Genomic DNA, 15,163 nt, shown 5'->3' with positions numbered 1-15,163 from the left:
ACACGGAGCGCATGATGCACCGCATGGGATGCGCGTTTGTCCCACGGAAGAGCAAACGAGGGAGTAAGGAAGAGGGGACAGGGACGGCGGGAGAAGCAAATTGCAGGAGAGAGGGGAGGTGGCTGCGAGGATTGAGGGTGGGTACGATAGGGATGTGGGAATGACGGGGTATATGGAAAAGGAGGGGCGGGAAGGAGGTCTGTGCGGGAGGTGGGAGTGAGTTGGAAGAGTCGGGATTGTGTTTTTTTTTTTGTTTTTTTTCCTTCCCCGTGCTTCGACGCGACCGCTCTCTGTCCGAGACTCGGAGTGCGCGCGTTTCGCGGGGTCGGCAGAAAAAAAAGAAAGAGGAGAGCAAGAGAGACACCGTGGGGAGGGGGAAGCAGGAGGCGGAAGGGTGGGAGGGGAGCGAGAGGGGAGACCGGGAGTCGCTCGGGTTTGCCGCGATGGTCGAACACCGCTCGGCGCGGCGGTCGCTGTAGGGCCGCCACCATGAGCCACCCACAGGGATACTTGTACCAGCCGTCGTCGGCCTCGCTCGCCCTCTACTCGTGCCCGGCTTACGGCGGCGCCTCGTTGCTCAGCGGTCCCAGGTCCGAGGAGCTCGGACGATCTACGGCCGGTTCGGCGTTTAGCCCGTACGCGGGTTCGACCGCCTTTAGCGGGGGATCCACGGCGTCTGCTTACAGCCCCTTGCAGTATGCCGCGGACCCCACCACCTTCACGACTTACGTGGTGAGGATCGCTCCGCGATGTGCGAACTTCGTGCTTACCCCGCAACATGCACCAAGCGCTCGTGTCCCGTGCTCCCAGCTAAAGGCACGACCTGGAAAGTACGTGAGACCGAGACTGCTCGGGATAGAGAGAGAGGTCCAGGCCTTGTGCGGGACCGTGGGCCGTGGGACGAGTAAGCAAGAGTAAGCAAAGCGTACCAGGGACCGTGGGACGAGTAAGCAAAGCGAACCAGGGACCGTGGGATGAGTAAGCAAAGCGAACCAGGGACCGTGGGACGCGTAAGCAAATCCAACCAGGGACCGTGGACCGTGGGACGAGTAAGCAAGTCGTGGACCGTGGGACGAGTAAGCAAAGCGAACCAGGTGTCGTGGACCGTGGGACGAGTAAGCAAAGCAAACCAGGTGTCGTGGACCGTGGGACGAGTAAGCAAAGCGAATCAGGGAGTGTGAACCGTGTGACGAGTAAGCAAAGCGAACCATGGACTGTGGGACGAGTAAGCAAAGCGAACCAGGGACTGTGAATCGTGGGACGAGTAAGCAAAGCGAACCAGAGACTGTGGGACGAGTAAGCAAAGAGAACCAGGGACCGTGGGACGAGTAAGCAAAGTGAACCGTGGGACGAGTAAGGAAAGCGAATCAGGGACTGTGAACCGTGGGACGAGTAAGCAAAGCGAACCAGGGACTGTGGGACGAGTAAGCAAAGCAAACCAGGGACCGTGGGACGAGTAAGCAAAGCGAACCAGGTGTCGTGGACCGTGGGACGAGTAAGCAAAGCGAACCAGGTGTCGTGGACCGTTGGACGAGTAAGCAAAGCGAACCAGGTGTCGCACTCGACTCGTTACTGCAGAGAAGCGCGTTGGATGAGAATTTCAACGACTCGGATTCGGACCATTTTGTGTGCAGAAAAGGCTGTTTCACATGCTCGGGGCTCTCACCGTACATGTGGGAATGGTGTGCACGGTACATGTGGGAATGGTGTGCACGGTACATGTGGGAATGGTGTGCACGGTACATGTGGGAATGGTGTGCACGGTACATGTGGGAATGGTGTGCACGGTACATGTGGGAATGGTGTGCACGGTACATTTGGGAATGTTGTGCACGGTACATGTGGGAATGGTGTGCACGGTACATGTGGGAATGGTGTGCACGGTACATGTGGGAATGGTGTGCACGGTACATGTGGGAATGGTGTGCACGGTACATGTGGGAATGGTGTGCACGATACATGTGGGAATTGTGTGCACGGTACATGTGGGAATGGAGTGCACGGTACATGTGGGAATGGTTTGCACGGTACATGCGAGAATGTTGTGCACGGTACATGTGGGAATTGTGTGCACCGTATATGTGGGAATTGTGTGCACGGTACATGTAGCCTATAGGAATGGTGTGCCTGGTATATGTATAGGAATGATGTGCACGGTACATGTAGCCTATAGGAATGGTGGGCACGGTACATGTAGGAATGGTGTGCATGTTACATGTATAGAAATGGCGTGCACGGTACATGTAGGAATGGTGTGCACGGTACATGTATAGGAATGGTGTGCACGGTACATGTAGGAATTGTGTGCACGGTACATGTATAGGAATGGTGTTCACGGTACATGTATAGGAATGCTGTGCAAAGTACATGTGAGAATGTTGTGCATGGTATAAGCGGGAATGCTGTACACGGTACATGTGGGAATGGTATGCATATTACATGCAGGAATTGTGTGCATATTATGTGCGGGAATAGTGTGTGCACGGTATGTGGGTGAATGCTGTATGTGCGGTACGTGTGGGAATGATGGTGTGTGCATGGTACATTATGGGAATGGGGTGTAAACGGTACATGTGGGAATGTTGTGCGCGCGGTACGTGCGGGGATGTTGGGTGCACAGTACATGCGGGAATGCTGTGCATATGGTATGTGTGGGAATGGTACATGTGGTAATGGTATGTGTGGGAATTGGGTGTGCGGGAATGTTATGTGCGGGAATGATATGTGTGTGAATGTTATGTGTGGGAATGGTGTGTGCAATGTGTGGGATGTGCGGGTATGGAACCCCATTAGAACATGCGGAAATGGTTAGTGCATGATGCGTGCGGGGATGTTGTGTGCACGGTAGGCCGACATGCGAGGATGCTGTGCATACGGTATGTGTGTGCATGGTATGTGCGGGAATGGTGTGTGCACCGTACGTGCGGGAATGGTGTGTGCACGGCATGCACGGGAATGGTGCGCACAGGAATGGTGTGCACTTTTACCCTGAATTATTGTCGCGTCAGAGTCCCTGCACAGTAAACAGCCCTTTGTAAATAGTAGACACATCGCACGATTGTTGTGCGACACTTTCATTATAAACGACGCAGCTGCATAACATATTAATGGCGTTTTCACAATGTTATGCTTTATTTATATACTATATCGACGCGACTTTTGCATCAACATCAAAAATGTTGTTGTGTTGTAATCGAGGCATGTGTGTACACAAGAGCGCCCTGTGTTGTGCGTACTCTGCCGATAACATTGTCAACCTCTCTAACTGTCTGCCATGATTGTCTTTTCCACCTCCAACCCAACTCTGCCTTGACCCCCTCGACCCCGACCGACCAACAGGGTTCACCGTACGACACGGCGGCGGCGGGCCTTGCGGGGAGCGTCGCGTACCACCCGTACGGGACGCCTCTGGGTCCGTACCCGTACTCGGACGCGGCGTACAGGAAAAACGCCACGAGAGACGCCACCGCGACCCTGAAAGCGTGGCTCAACGAGCATCGCAAGAACCCGTACCCCACCAAAGGTGAAAAGATCATGCTCGCCATCATCACCAAGATGACGCTCACTCAGGTGTCCACGTGGTTCGCGAACGCGCGCCGCCGCCTCAAGAAGGAGAACAAGGTCACCTGGGCGCCCAGAGCAAAGAGTGAAGACGAGGAAGAAGAGGAAACCGCGATAGATCTGGAAAAGACCGACGAAGAAGGAGAAGGGACGGACAAAGCCCTCGACGTGACCGGAGCAGATTGTGAGGGTAAGCGAAGAGTTTGCACAAACACCGTCGTTCACCGTAAACATGTGCGCGACGTGTTTGGTGAAACGAGACTGGATTGGCCCATATAGGACGAGGTCTGGCACACTTAGCTGCGTAAAACACCTTCAGCTCAAAAGTTATAAAAACTAAAATAACATAATAATCTTAAAATAGCACAAATAACAATATGAACGTGCAAATGAGTCCTCTTCGAACCCCATGAGGAGCAATGATTTCGCGCAAAATAAAAACCAAATAGCGCAAGAACTTCAGCTCGTACTCAAAACATTGATACCGCTGAATCCCAAATTTATACCATTGTATCCCGAACCACACTGCATTAACGTTTTGTTAGGAAGACCACCATGAGTTCGTCGCCTTCGACAATAACGAATCATACGCATCAGAGCGACGAACGTTTCTTCGTGAGACGCAAATCGCAGGAACGTCACATCGCTCAGTGGGGACGACGTGTAAGGTGACGGAACGCGTTTAATCAAGGCGACAGGGGACACGTGATGGCCATACCTCTCGGTTTATACACGAACCACATTGAAATATGCATCAGGTTTATCCACACATGGGGTTAGGACACGTACTGGGTTTATATATATATACACACAGACACACATCGGGTTTATACATGTTTATGGATTATACACGTACTGGGTTTATACACACATAGGGTTTATTCACGTTTATGGGTTATACACGTACTGGGTTTGTACACACATAGGGTTTATTCACGTTTATGGGTTATACACGTACTGGGTTTGTACACACATAGGGTTTATTCACGTTTATGGGTTATACACGTACTGGGTTTATATACACATCGGGTTTATACACATTTATGGGTTATACACGAACTGGGTTTGTACACACATAGGGTTTATTCACGTTTATGGGTTATACACGTACTGGGTTTATATACACATCGGGTTTATACACGTTTATGGATTATACACGAACTGGATTTGTACACACATAGGGTTTATTCACGTTTATGGGTTATACACGTACTGGGTTTGTACACACATAGGTTTTATTCACATTTATGGGTTATACACGTACTGTGTTTATATACACATCGGGTTTATACACATTTATGGATTATACACGTACTGTGTTTATATACACATCGGGTTTATACACATTTATGGATTATACACGAACTGGCTTTGTACACACAAAGGGTTTATTCATGCTTATGGATTATAGACATACTGGGTTTATATATACACACACACACACACACATCGGGTTTATACATGTTTATGGATTATACACGTACTGAGTTTATACACACATGGGGTTTATACACATTTTTGGATTATACACGTACTGGATTTATATACACATCGGGTTTATACACATTTATGGATTATACACGTACTGGATTTATATACACATTGGCTTATACACGTATATGGATTATACATGCACTGGGTTTATACACACATGGGGTTTATTCACGCTTATCGGTTATACACGTACTGTGTTTATATACACATCGGGTTTATACATGTTTGTGGATTATACACGTACTGGGTTTATATACACATCGGGTTTATACACGTACTGGATTTATATACACATCGGGTTTATACACGTTTATGGATTATACACACATCGGCTTATACACGTTTATATATTATACGCGTGCAGGGTTTATGAACACATTTTGTTTCTACACGTTTATGGATTATACACGTACAGGGTTTACACACACACACACACACACACACACACACACACACACACACACACACACACACACACACACACACACACACACACACCGGGTTTATACACGTTTATGGATTATATACAAACAGGGTTTATATACACATACACATCAGGTTTATACACGTTTATGGATTATACACGAACAGGGTTTATATATACACACACACACACACACATCAGGTTTATACACGTTTATGGATTATACACGTACAGGGTTTATACACACACACACACACACACACACACACACACACACACACACACACACACACACACACACACACACACACACACACACACATCTGGTTTATACACGTTATGGATTATACACGTACTGGGTTTATACACACATCGGGTTTATTCACATGTATGGGTTATACACGTACTGTGTTTATATACGCATCAGGTTTATACACGTTTATGGATTATACACGTCCTGGGTTTATATACACATCGGGTTTATACACGTTTATGGGTTATACATGGACTGGATTTGTCCACATATATGGTATACGTTAAAAATTTTTACACATTTATGGTTGGTACACATACTGGGATTATACACATTGGGCACACGTTTAAGATTTGAACACATTTATGGTTTGTACACATACTGGAATTATACACATTGGGTACACGTTTTTAATTTGTCCACATTTATGGTTTGTACACATACTGGGATTATACACATTGGGTACATGTTTAAAATTTGTACACATTTATGGTTTGTACACATACTGGGATTATACACATTGGGTACAAGTTTAAGATTTGTACACATTTATGGTTTGTACACATACTATGTGTGTACATGTTTATCATTCTACACAATACCAGATAATATACATTTAGGGTTTATATATATTTATGGTTTATACACAATACCAGATAATACACGTTTATGGCTTGTACACAATACCATAGATACTTGGTGTTAATGGATTATACATGTTTATGGTTTATAAACAATAGCAGATTTTCATGTTTTTGGTTTATATACAATACTAGATAATACACATTTAATGTTACAAACATTTATTGTTTATAAACGTTTATGGTTCATACATCTTAACGGTTTATACATGTTTCTGGTTTATACACGTTTATGAGTTATACTTGTACCAGTATACACATAGCAAGTTTATATTTACACACGTTTATGGTTTATACACATAATCGGTTTATACACATACTCATTCAAACACAAACCAGTTTGTACACGTTTATGGTATAAACGTTTATTGATTGTACATGTTTGTGCTTTATACATTTTATTGCTTTATATCAGTTACATACAGGATGATACAATGCAATTGTTTACACTCATACCAGATAATACACATTCATGGTTTATACATAATGACAGATTTATAATAGATGTTTACTGTCACAATCATTTCTGGTTTTACACATTTATGTGATATATTTTTGCCAGTTATACGCAATAATACAACTTTATGTTTGTACATGGTTATAGTGTATACACGTAATCGGTTTATACATATACTCGTTCAAAGATGTACTGACTTATACATGTTTGTGGTCTATGATGTAAAGGTTGATACATGTTTATGGTTTAAACATGTGTATGGTTTTTATATGTTTAGTAGTTTACATAGATACTGGTTTATACATGATTATAGTTTCATATACACCGACCACTTTATGCACTTTTATGGTTTACATATGTTTATGGTTTGTAAACATACCAGTCAATACATGTTTCTGGTATGTACACAGATTAGGTTTATACATGTACTAGTTCAAGCACGCACTGGTTTATAAACGTTTCTGGTTTATGCACATTTGTGGTTAATACACTTTAATGGTTTATATACATACCGGTTTATACACACACTAGTTAATACATGTACCAGTTTCTACATGTTCATGGTTTATGCATGTTTTAGTGTATACACGTTTATGGTTTATGCACACTTATGGTTTTGTACACATTTATGATTTATGCATGTTTTAGTTCATACATGTTTATGGTTTTTGCACGCTTATGGTTTATACACGTTTATGGTTTATACACATTTATGGTTGTACACATTTATGGTTTATACATATTTATGGTTTATACAAATGTATGATTTATACACGGTTATGGTTATACACATTTATGGTTTATATACGTTCATGGTTTATACCCATTTATCGTTTATACAAATTTATTGTTATACATGTTTATGGTTATGCACGGTTATGGTTTATACACATTTATGGTTTATACACGTTTATGGTTATACACGTTTATGGTTTATATACGTTAATGGTTAATACACGTTTATGGTTTATGCACGTTTATGGTTTATACACATTTATGGTTTGTACAGTTTATGGTTTATATACATTTATGGTTTATACATGTTTATGGTTTATACACGTTTTTGGTTTGTACACATTCATGGTTTATACACGTTTATGGTTTATACACATTCATGGTTTATACACGTTTATGGTTTACACACGTTTCTGGTTTATACATGTTTATGGTTATACACGTTTATGGTTATACACGTTTATGGTTATACATGTTTATGGTTTATATATGTTTATGGTTTATACACATTTATGGTTTATACACGTTTATGGTTGTACACGTTTATGGTTTATACACATTTATGGTTTATACACGTTTATGGTTGTACACGTTTATGGTTAAACACGTTTATGATTCATATACATTTATGGTTTATGCACGTTTTTGGTTATGCAAGTTTATGGTTTATACACGTTTATGGTTTATACACGTTTATGCTTTATACACGTTTATGGTTTATACACGTTTAGGGTTTATACAAGTTCATGGTTTATACACGTTTATGGTTTGTACAGCTTTATTTTATTTCTACACATATATGGTTAAAACATGTTTATTGTTTATACATGTTCATGGTTTATACATGTTTGATTTTCCTTATACACTTTTACGGTTAATTTCACATTTATTTATAGTTTATATACGTTTATAGTTAATGCACTTTGATGGTTAATTTCATGTTTATAATTTATAACACGTTTATAGGTTATACACAATACCACATCTTTGATGTTTACAGTTTATATACGTTTATCTTTTATACTTCTTTTTAGTTTATGTACAATACCAGCTTATACAAATTTAGAGTATATACACATTTATAGTTTATACTCATTATAGTTTATACACAATACCAGATAATACACGTTTACAGTTTATAAGTTATGCACATTTATATTTTATAAGCGTTTATAGTTCATGCCCAACACCAGATGATACATGTTTATAGTTATATATATTCATAGTTTATACACGTTTATAGTCTACACACAATACAAGATTATACACATTTTGTATTTTATACACGGTTATAGTTAATACACAATACCAGATAATACACGTTTATTGTTTATGCACATTTATAAATTTACATGATACCACATATTAGACATTTATAGTTTATGCATGTTTATAGATTATGCATGGTTATACTTTATACACATTTACATTTTATACAAAATACCAGATAATAGACGTTTATAGTTTATACACAATGCCAGATAATAGACATTTGTAGTTTATACATGATTTTACTTTATAGGTAATACCAGATAATAGAAGGTTATAATATATACATGCTTATAGTTTATACACATTTATAGTTTATATACATTTATAGTTAATTCACGTTTATAGTTAATTTACATTTATAGTTTATACACAATAATATGTATTAGACGTTTATAATTTATACATGTTACAGTTTATATACAATTCCAGATAATGGATGTTTATGGTTTATTCATGTTTATAGTTTATGCACAATACCAGATAATACACCTACTTATAGTTTATACACAATGCCAGGTCATAGACGTTTATAGTGTGTACACTTTATACTTTATACACATTTATAGTTTATACAAAGTTATATTTTACACAAGTTTATGGTCTATGCATGATAATAGTTGAAAGCCATTTTTGGTTTATGAACATTTATGATTTATACAAGTTTATGTTTGATACATAAACCAGTTTTATACATATTTATGGCTTGTGCACGGTTTTAGTTTTTACACATACCAGTTAATACATGTTTATAGTTTATACGCATGGTATGTATATGTATCAGTTTTTACAGATACCGGTACACAAACATGCCAGTTTTTACATGTTTTGGGGATCTACATGTAATCCCTAGATATATTTATGACATGTACACGTTTATGGTTTATCCATAATACCTGCTTATATATCTACCAGTTTTTACAATATCATGGGTTAGACTCATAATGGTTTGTACATATCCTTTAATCGTACCAGTTTATGCACATACCGGTACAGAGACATACTAGTTTATATGCACTTATTGTTTGTTCACCTACCAGTTTATGCACATACTGGTACAGAGACATACTAGTTTATATGCACTTATTGTTTATTCACCTATCAGTTTATGCACATACCGGTACAGAGACATACTAGTTTATATGCACTTATTGTTTATTCACCTACCAGTTTATGCACATACTGGTACAGAGACATACTAGTTTATATGCACTTATTGTTTATTCACCTACCAGTTTATGCACATACTGGTACAGAGACATACTAGTTTATATGCACTTATTGTTTATTCACCTACCAGTTTATGCACATACCGGTACAGAGACATACTAGTTTATATGCACTTATTCTTTATTCACCTACCAGTTTATGCACATACCGGTACAGAGACATACTAGTTTATATGCACTTATTGTTTATTCACCTACCAGTTTATGCACATACTGGTACAGAGACATACTAGTTTATATGCACTTATTGTTTATTCACCTACCAGTTTATGCACATACCGGTACAGAGACATACTAGTTTATATGCACTTATTGTTTATTCACCTACCAGTTTATGCACATACCGGTACAGAGACATACTAGTTTATATGCACTTATTGTTTATTCACCTACCAGTTTATGCACATACCGGTACAGAGACATACTAGTTTATATGCACTTATTGTTTATTCACCTACCAGTTTATGCACATACCGGTACAGAGACATACTAGTTTATATGCACTTATTCTTTATTCACCTACCAGTTTATGCACATACGGGTTCACACAAGTACCAGGTTACACATAAAAATATAATAGCATGGCAGTTGTGTGAATTCGCTTTTGATTGACCATCGAAAGGATATAACAAACATATATATATATATATATATATATATATATATATATATATATATATATATATATATATATATATATATATATATATGAGCGTAAGCTGGATCAGTACGTCACTGAGTTCTTGGGCGACTCCTCGGCACCATTCCGACACACACCACTGTGTGCTATGGAATGAGGTGTTTTATGGTGGAGTTTGGTGAATCCTGCCATCAACCTCCTTGAGAGAGGACCCAGTACCCTGGTACTCATTTCGCCGACCTCGGAAGGCTGACAGATTGAGTCAACCCCACCTGGTATTGATTAAACAGCTGACCAGGATTCAAACTCAGGACCTCAGGATATAACAAACATATAGACACATTTAAACAATCCTCCATATTAAATACCACTTGGGGTTATGAATTGTAGCTACAACGTACCAGCTAATGGTATTGAGGATGTGAGTGCATGCATGTGATTACTGTATGGATATTACAGACCAATACAAATTAGTGCACAAACCCCATTTCCCCAACCCCTTTCTGCAGGGAATTTACTTCAGGGTGGACGAATTGATGGTGAGGTTTCCACTGGACCCGAATTACGGAGTGACCATCATCGGGACTGTGGAGAGGAAGCCGGACACTCCTGCGAGGAGCCTCGGGCACATGATCAGCCAAGAGGGCCCCTCTCACCACAACCCATGGACGCGATGTCCCCAGTCGGGCAATGTAAGGCCCTGGCCGAGCAGGCCGAGTGTCCGTCGCCCAGTGACTCCATGCTGGGTGAGCCTGGGAGCGGCATCGCAGCTCCTCCTGTCGGTTCTGCGGCCCCAAAACCTAAACTCTGGTCTCTGGCCGAAATGGCGTGCGCTTCGGACGGAAAAGCATCGCAGGTCACGTTGGCGACCGTAGGTAACGCCGTGAGTTCGAGTCACGTGGGCCAAATGTACCCATCTTCAACCGCCTTCAGTCGGCCGGTCTACTACAGCGGTCCTTTTTATTCGGCCTATACGGGCTACGCGTCTTTTGGACCCACGACGATTAACGGACTCGGTCCGGCCGCTGCCGCCGCCCTGAGCTCCGGCCTCCGATGTCAAGCCGAGAGCGGACTTAGCCACCCCAGGCTCGCCACCTTCCCGGAGGCAGGTCTTCGAGTCCCATTTATTCCTGAACCCGCGGTACTCCCGCAGGCAAATGTACAGCGTTCTGCACTTACTGAGGTACTCCGGGACGGGGTGTCCTGCAGAGTTCCCCCCACATTCAGCGACCGGTTGCCCGCGCCCTCGTCTTCCCCAACACTGCTAGAGGTCAAGCAGAGGCGCCTTGCATTTGTGGAAACTCAACGGGAAGCACCGTGCGACTTGCGCAAAGGTATCAGGGTTAAGGTGGTGCAAGTGTGGGATGGGGGTGAAACGAAGTGGAGGGGGAAGGATGGCGGGGAGAATATAGGCAAACCCAGGAGAGCCGAATGGTGGTTGATGACGGGAGGTGGTTGGGATCAACGATGCAAGTAGGGCAGGTGTGGGGGAGAGACCCAGCCCGGGAGTGTCCAATAAATAGAGTCTAATCTCCATGAATGAGAGTAAGGGGTTGTTCGAAGTGAATTACACCGGGTTTAGAAATTGGTTCAACTTCATTCAAGTCGAGGGTTGGGGGTAATCCCATCAGTTTGAAATGAACCACAAAGATTTGGGTTTGAAGTAAAAAAGATGGAAATATATTGGGGCAAAGCTAGTGATAGATGTGGGGTTATTGGGGCAAGGCCAGTGATAGAGGTGGGGTTTATTGGGGCAAGGTCAGTGATAGAGGAGGGGTATATTGGGGCAAGGCAAGTGATAGAGGTGGGGTTATTGGGGCAGAGCCAGTGATAGAGGTGGGGTTATTGGGGCAAGGCGAGTGATAGAGGTGGGGTTATTGGGGCAAGGCCAGTGATAGAGGTGGGGTTATTGGGGCAAGGCGAGTGATAGAGGTGGGGTTATTGGGGCAAGGCCAGTGATAGAGGTGGGGTTATTGGGGCAAGGCCAGTGATAGAGGTGGGGTTATTGGGGCAAGGCGAGTGATAGAGGTGGGGTTATTGGGGCAAGGCGAGTGATAGTGGTGGGGTTATTGGGGCAAGGCCAATGATAGAGGTGGGGTTATTGGGGCAAGGCGAGTGATAGAGGTGGGGTTATTGGGGCAAGGCGAGTGATAGAGGTGGGGTTATTGGGGCAAGGCCAGTGATAGAGGTGGGGTTATTGGGGCAAGGCGAGTGATAGAGGTGGGGTTATTGGGGCAAGGCGAGTGATAGAGGTGGGGTTATTGGGGCAAGGTGAGTGATAGAGGTGGGGTTATTGGGGCAAGGCGAGTGATAGAGGTGGGGTTATTGGGGCAAGGCCAGTGATAGAGGTGGGGTTATTGGGGCAAGGCGAGTGATAGAGGTGGGGTTATTGGGGCAAGGCCAGTGATAGAGGTGGGGTTATTGGGGGAAGGCGAGTGATAGAGGTGGGGTTATTGGGGCAAGGCGAGTGATAGAGGTGGGGTTATTGGGGCAAGGCCAGTGATAGAGGTGGGGTTATTGGGGGAAGGCGAGTGATAGAGGTGGGGTTATTGGGTTCCTGCTTTGCCCAAACATGTCCAGTTATTAACAAATTGTGGCTGATATTATTTCATATGTTACAATAATGATAACAGTGTAATTGTCATTATTATTATTATTATTATTATTATCATCAGCAACAGCTCGATAAGTTCTATGATGTATCTTTATTGTTTTGAACTTCAGTTATTCTTTGAGTTCATTCACCAATGCACAAATACCTAAAATAATTACTCCACCAGCACACCTTTGTTATTTTCTCATTACTTGGATTGCAAAGCTATTTTATACCTTCCATCCAGGTACATCACATTTTACACATTTATTCATTAATCTGCCATTGCCCTGTCCGACTCCCTGTCGTGCTTTGTCTCCGACATGTTTTGCAGACGTGAGCGACGCACGGCATTGCCTTGTATGAGAAAGTTGGGCCGAAGCTCCCGTACCTGTGGTAAGATGGAAACTTGCCAGGTACTCGACCAAGATCCACCCATGCACAGGTCCACAACGGGTTCACGCACAGCTCCGTGCATGGCGGTGGACACTGTGTAGGACAGAAATGTATTTATGTTTTCTTTAGCACGTGAAGCATTTTCTTAAAAAATAAAAAGAAAGGAAAGAAGTACGAGGCACCTTGAGTACATAGAAGGGGTCTTGAGTATTACAAGGCACCTTGGGTACATACATGGGGTCTTGAGTATTACAAGGCACCTTGGACAAGTACAAGGCACCTTTGTTATTACCTGGTGCCTTGCATACATATGAGGCGCCTTGAGTACGTATAAGGGGACTTGTGTATGTACAATGCACGTTAGGTACATACCAGGCACCTTATATATGTATGAGGTGCTTTAGGTACATACAAGGCATGTTGTATATGTACAAGGTGTCTTGGATACATGCAAGCTGTCTTGCATGCGTACAAGGAACTTTGTGTACATACGAGGTGCCTCATGTACGTATGAGGTGCCTTGGCTCCGTTTGATGCACCTTGGGTATGTGTGAAAGAACTTTAGGATGTACGAGGTACCTTGGGTACAGAAGAGGCACGTTGGGTACATATAAGGGGCCTTGGGGTATGTACAAGGCATCTTATTTGTATACGAGGTGCCTTAGATATGTACATACAAGGCACGTTGTGTACGTATGAGGTGCCTTGGATAATACAGATCAGGCACCTTGGTTATGTGTGAGGGGTCTTTCGTATGTATGAGGGGCCTTGGGTACATACGAGGCAGGTGTGCGCCCATCAGAGGGTTTATATAATATACAAGGAGAGAGATACAGGACAAAATGGAACGAAATGTGCCATACCTCGTGGGGAAGTCTGGTGATAAGTCCAAGGTTTGATGGGATCTCAGCGACCTCTGGTTCACACAGGTGGGGAGAGGATAGATGGGTGATGGGGGAGGAGGGTGGCACCGAAGGAGGAGCAAAGCGGGTGCAGAACACCGGGAGTTCATTTGAAAACTGTTGCTGTGCCCCCTCCATTATGAGTACCCCATGTGGCAGGCAGAGGTCGCTCTTAGCTCTCACTCTCTGTCCCTCACACGTCATTCAACCCCTTTACAACTTGTTCCCCCCTCACCCTCACCCTCACCCTCACCATCACAGTGCATTTTCCCTCCGTTCATCATGGCATTTCCTCATCCCACACCCGAACCCGCTTTTCCGATGGCACCTTTCCTCGCATCCCTTTGGTTGTCCCTCCCAATGGTTTCCTGGAGTAGAGCGAGCTGGGAATTTTGTACATTACTGGATCGGCTTTCTGTATATCTCGATGTAAGTCTCTTGTTTCTCAGGTTTTTTTTTGCTTTCGTCATTAATTTATAGAACAATGAAAAAGAAGATCGTTTAGGTGTGTGGACCACGAGCGAGAACCACACTATATATAAATATAAATATATAAATATAAATATATA

At 42.8% G+C, this 15,163-nt stretch overlaps 1 protein-coding gene across 1 annotated transcript; it reads left to right on the top strand.

Moving 5' to 3' along the window:
• Positions 1-489: 489 nt before the first annotated feature.
• LOC137434629 (Iroquois homeobox protein 5a-like) lies at positions 490-14,523 on the top strand. The gene is made up of 4 exons (XM_068127794.2): positions 490-732; positions 3,340-3,751; positions 11,213-12,037; positions 13,631-14,523. Exons 1-4 carry the CDS (start codon positions 490-492, stop codon positions 13,660-13,662), a joined length of 1,512 nt encoding a protein of 503 aa, XP_067983895.1. The 3' UTR covers positions 13,663-14,523.
• The last annotated feature ends 640 nt before the right edge of the window (positions 14,524-15,163 follow it).

Source organism: Myxine glutinosa, chromosome 9 (assembly GCF_964187855.1).
Source record: "Myxine glutinosa chromosome 9, kmMyxGlut1.1, whole genome shotgun sequence".
Classification (NCBI taxonomy): domain Eukaryota; kingdom Metazoa; phylum Chordata; class Myxini; order Myxiniformes; family Myxinidae; genus Myxine; species Myxine glutinosa.
The sequence above is the reverse complement of the archived record's forward strand: the minus strand, read 5'-3'. Positions and strand labels throughout refer to the sequence as shown.